Genomic DNA, 5,735 nt, shown 5'->3' with positions numbered 1-5,735 from the left:
CTCGATCTCTTGACCTTGTGATCCGCCCGTCTCGGCCTCCCAAAGTGCTGGGATTACAGGCTTGAGCCACCGCGCCCGGCCAGAATATTTTTTAAGTACTAAGACTTGCCTGTGATGTCGTCTCTGCATGTAGTACTAATGAGGTGCTCCTTCAGATTGACCAAGTTGGCCACAGATCCCTGGTGAGTATCCTCAGTGTGATTGCCTTCTTTTATTTGTAGTTTCTACTCAATGTTTGTTCTCGATCTCTTGACCTTGTGATCCGCCCGTCTCGGCCTCCCAAAGTGCTGGGATTACAGGCTTGAGCCACCGTGCCCGGCCAGAATATTTTTTAAGTACTAAGACTTGCCTGTGATGTCGTCTCTGCATGTAGTACTAATGAGGTGCTCCTTCAGATTGACCAAGTCATTGGCCACAGATCCCTGGTGAGTATCCTCAGTGTGATTGCCTTCTTTTATTTGTAGTTTCTACTCAATGTTTGTTCTATGGATATAAATCATCTGAACGCTTAATATGTCAAAAAATCAAATCATTCCAGAAAGCTAAGGGTATGTCTGCCATTTCATGACTCATTTTTATTATTGAACACCAACCCTCTTAATTTTCCCTGAAATGCACCTACATAATCATCAAATGGGAAGTTGCACAAGGAAAGGCCCCAGATTCTTGCTTTCTTACTCACCAGGTTTGAATAGCAAAAGATTTATATGCCCAAAGTGTCAGGGTCCCTATAACTAGTAGAGTTAGGACAGACCACTTCACAAGTACAGATTAATAACACACCCAGCCCCCCACAGATGTCCACATCTTAATCTCTGGAATCTGTGAATATGTTATGTTACATGGCAAGATGACAAGGGGTAATTAAAACTACAGATAGAATTATGGTTGCTGATCAGCTGACATTGAGATGGAGGAGTTGACCTGAGCCTGACTATCTGGATGGGCCCAATATAATGACAAGGATCCTTGGAAGTGAAGGGGAGAAGCAGGAGAACAGTCGGAGAAAGAGCTTTGACCACAAAAGCAGAGGCCAGCGGGATGCAGCAAGAGAGACACCACTGGCCACTGCTGGCTTTGAAGGTTGAAGGGGACCAGGAGCCAAGGAATATGGGCAGCCTCTAGAATCCGCACAAGGCAAGGAATCAGATTCTCCCCTCGGACCTTCAGAAGGAATACAGCTCTGCCAACACCTTGGTTCTTGGCAGCGAGACCCATTTCAGACTTCTGACTTCCAGAACTGTAAGATGATATATATGCATTGTTTTAAGCATCTGAGTACGTAGTAACGTGTGACAGTAGCAATAGGAAAACAGGAAACCAACATAAGATTGTTCGACAAGACTCCAAAAGACATTGGGAGTTAACACAGGGAAATGTTAAATAGTGAAAAAAACCACAAAAAGTTCTGAGGATAATGAACAAGAAATTATGGGGAATGAAAGAAGCAAAGGTGGTGGGAAGGAATATGGTCCAGTCTTAACTGATTTGGAGTGGATGTAGAAGAAATGGAAAGGAATCTTAATTGTGCATTTTTTTTAAAGAAAAAAAAAGGAATGATCTTATTTTTTAATATCTGCAGTGGCAGAAAGAACAAGTCCAGTGCAGGATAAAGGGACTATGAAGGAGCTTCGGACCTGACCCGAGCTGGCCCCCTCGGGGCCATTCTGTCTGCACTCTTTGGAGCATATTGTCCAACTTTTCTAAGTCTGTTTGCTCTTCTATAAAAGGTTTAAGAAACATGCTGTGCCTACAATCCTTAATGAGATTATATAGAGAGAAGCTACAATTGCTATAAAATGCAACATATCCTGTTTAAAAATGTCCAGTGATAATAACTCATTTAAGAAGCAAGAGTTGTAAATACACATTCAACCTATTTTAAAGCAGTTGATTCCCAGTGTTTAACATCTCCTTCATATTTTTCTCTTTATTTACTTGGTTACTACAATGAAAAGCTAACCTGGCTTGTACTGGAATTATCATGAAAACAGCTGGAGAGAGAGGGAATTTCGTGTGGGAGCCATTAAGTATGGACTGGACCTAGTTACTCATCTCCTAGTCAGGGTCTCATCTAGATCCAAAGCTCTGTAAACATCTGTAGTGTTTGTCGGCATCTCAGCACAAGAGGAAGAAGTAGAGGGTGGAGAACAAAGGCTCACTTAGGACATGAGGTTTTAGAGAGGAGAAGGCTCTACAGAGAATGAAAGAACAAGGATGGCGGATAAATCACGGCCCAGGACTGAGCCCCAGTTCTCCTAGTATCCTTTGGAATGGTGTGATCCCCACAAGCTCTTTTAAGCATTAGATGAGATGATGGATCCAGAAGCTGTTTGACAAATATAAGGTCTAGAAAATATATGTAAATGTTTAATGGGTATTTTGTTTTGTTTTGAGACAGAGCCTCACTCTGTTGCCCAGGCTGGAGTGCCGTGGCACGATCTCAGCTCACTGCAATCTCTGCCTTTCAGGTTCAAGTGATTCTCCTGCCTCAGCCTCCGGAGTAGCTGGAATTACAGGCATGCGCCACCGTGCCCAGCTAATTTTTGTATTTTAGTAGAGATGGGGTTTCGCCATGTTGGCCAGGCTGATCTTGAACTCCTGACCTCAGGTGATCCGCCCACCTTAGCCTCCCAAAGTTCTGGGATTACAGGCGTGAGCCACCGCGCTTGGCCTTTTAGTGGTCTTTTAAAATTGCGTATTTCCTCTGTTAAAATTTGTTTGTAATAATGAAGTTACCACAGTCAGATTTCTGCCTCACTTATAAACCCTGGACTACATAACTTTTCCCTAAATCTTCCATATTATTTCCCTTTTCCTCCAAACCATCATCCCAGTCCAATTAGGTTTCCTTCCACATTCTCTCCTTCTAGTTGCTTCCACTAAATGGCATTTGGGATACACTGTCTCAGCAGTGTGTGTCTCCGAACAAAGCTGCCTCCTTCCCTCTCTCCTGCAGTTTTCATTCTGAGAATCATCTTCCTTCACTCGTGTATCCCTCCAGGTCTCACCTTCAGAGTGTCCTCACGGTCCCCAGCACAATGAGGACCACACAAGGGGTTCAACACATACTTCTTGGCTGATTAAAAAGAGGAAAGGCACTGATGGCAGCCAGAGAGAGGAAAGCGAGGATCTTGTCACTGATCATAAGTCGGCTAGTCGGAGCAGCCTGTTAGAAATAAAAAGTAGCTTTCTGGAATTAATTCTTTTCCTCTTTTTCTTTTTAATTTTTTTCACACGAAAATAAACTGTTTAAATTAATCTGCATTTTTGTTTTTCTGTAGGTCACTTATACTCATTCTCTTTTCTGTACAATGTGTATATGGGGTAAGTACATTCACTAGCTGTGGTTGCATTGTGAAAATTCACTTTATCAAATGCATAATTTTTGTTGGACTTTCAAAGAAATCGCCCTCTGGGACTCAGTTTTCTTACCTGTAAAATTGAGAATAGGACTGACTAAATAAACACTAAGATTTATTTTATATTGTATAGTCAAGACTGCTTACTGAATTGCCTAGGTATTGGGGATTTCTTTATTTTAATACAAACATAACCCTTTTTTTAAGTTTTTTTTTTTTTTTGCAGACAGGCAGGAGGCAGCTGGGTCATTTCAAGATTAAATCAAGAAGTATAGGAATAATTTGAACATTTTAGCTCAGAAGAAAAATAAGTCCAGAACATTCTGTAATAAGCTATCTTTCTTCTGCCTCCTCACTGAAGAATCTCAGTCATTAAACTCACCCTCACATGTGTCTGGGTAATCCCATTGTGGTCTGCCTGCAACTCAGGTTGATCTTGAGACACCTGACTTGGTTTAAATCACTCTAGTGAACACATCCTTATCTGTTCATACTCTCCATCTTGGATCCACCCAATGAAACTTCAGTGAGTCAAGTTATTGTAGGTCTTTTTAAAGCAAATCAAAATACAAAATTACCTTCTGTTCTCCTTTTCCCGCAAGTTGGGAGCAGAAAACACCTTGGTTAAAGAATGAGGAGCCAGTGGTTCTTGACTCTGCCAATGATTCATTTCTTAACTTATATAAGACTCAGTTATCTCCTGTATTGAGTAGGGATGATAAGACTTGCCCAACTTTGTTGACATGCATTTGAGAGCATCACCTGAAATAATGAGTGGAAACAATACTGTGATATATACATGTGTACTTTTTATATTTCTCTTATCTGATTTTTAAAAGTTTGTGTTCTTTTATATGTTATAAAAGTCTGCAGAGTCCTAGATTTTGCTTTTTTTAAATATTACATATGAGTAAATATAATTTCTGAACCAAAGATTTTTCTATCCCAGGCCTTCTACCAGCTTGTGGTGTGCAGAGATTCTAGAGATTTCACACAGGGAAGGGCCATACTATCGTTGGGTTTTAAAGGTAGCGATACAAATTGTTACGCAGTGTCTGTGGGAAGCAATTTGGTAGTACCCATCCGGATTTCGAATGCATGTACGTATTGATACAGAATGTGTGTTTTTGGAATTTGTCATACTTGTTTATTCTGATTCATGCATACAGATAAATATGCCCAAGAATACTAATTTCAGGATAGTGTTCAGTATAGACAGAAAAGAGCCCCCTAAATTTCCTTCAACAACAACTGGTTAAATAAGGTATGGTACGTGGTCTGATGGATAGGCATATGTATTACTTTGGAATGATTTTGAAGACTTTCAGTTATGTGAAAACAGCAAAATGTAGAGCAATCCACCATTTGGATAAAAGTAAAACAAGTCAAGAATCACCAAAAGTGTGTTTTTACACATTTGTGCGTGTGTGCCCATGTGCTCATCTGCCTCTGTGTGTGTGTGTGTGTGTGTGAATGAGGTCATTGTATGAATATGCTTATTAATGCCCAGACACCCATTTGAAAAAAATTATCCTATATAGGAGGGAACTTGGGGCCATTGTTGAAAGAGGACGTTTCTTTTCCTGTTATACTCTTTTGCACCATTTGAATTTTTAAAATTATGTGCCTATATTATTTGTTTTTCAAAAAAGAAGATGTAATTACAAGTATAAGACATTAATAACTTCTTTGTTTGAATTTTTTTTTTGTTTTTTTGGTCTCACTCTGTCGCCCAAGCTGGAGTACAGTGGCACGATCTTAGCTCACTGCCACCTCCACCTCCCAGTTCAAGCGATTCTCCCTCCTCAGCCTCCCAAGGAGCTGGGATTCCAGGCATGTGCCATCACACCTGGCTAATTTTTTTGTTATTTTTAGTAGAGATGGGGTTTCACCATGTTGGCCAGGCTGGTCTCGAACTCCTGGCTTCAAGTGATCTGCCAGCCTTGCCCTCCCAAAGTGCGGGGATTACAGGCATGAGCCGCCACAGCCAGCCTTTGAACTTTTCTATGTGACAAATATATGTTTAACAATATCTGAGATAAGGCAGATAGTGACTTTTCCTTTTCTCTCTTTGAAGAAGAGTAACATTAGTTTCCGAGAGTATGAATGTATTCCCAGTGAATGTGGTTCATACTTTGAATGTTTAATTGTCTGAAATATTGTGTTTATCTTTTAAAATGAATTTATACAATCTATTTTTGAGGTGCAAACCTCTATAAATTTACCCTCCTCTTTGAAACGTTTATTGGAGAATGCTTAGGTAGAAGACCTTTGCAGCGGATAAAATCACCTCTTGCTTTTTCCTTTTACTGATCCAAGTCAAAGCTTGATATGTGATTATTCCGTTGTGTTTTTTTTTTTTTTTTTTTTTTA

At 40.2% G+C, this 5,735-nt stretch overlaps 1 protein-coding gene across 1 annotated transcript in view; it reads left to right on the top strand.

Annotated features, from left to right (window-relative positions):
• Positions 1-354: 354 nt before the first annotated feature.
• Positions 355-5,735, top strand: part of COL4A4 (collagen, type IV, alpha 4) — a 138,893-nt gene continuing 133,512 nt past the window's right edge. The window contains exons 1-2 of the mRNA XM_011952037.1: positions 355-425; positions 3,285-3,327. Of these exons, the coding sequence (XP_011807427.1) occupies positions 355-425; positions 3,285-3,327 (114 nt within the window). The remainder of the gene's footprint in view (positions 426-3,284; positions 3,328-5,735) is intronic.

Source organism: Colobus angolensis, unplaced genomic scaffold (assembly GCF_000951035.1).
Source record: "Colobus angolensis palliatus isolate OR3802 unplaced genomic scaffold, Cang.pa_1.0 Scaffold33, whole genome shotgun sequence".
Classification (NCBI taxonomy): Eukaryota; Metazoa; Chordata; class Mammalia; order Primates; family Cercopithecidae; genus Colobus; species Colobus angolensis.
Note: the sequence above shows the minus strand (reverse complement) of the source record. Positions and strands in the feature narration are given on the sequence as shown.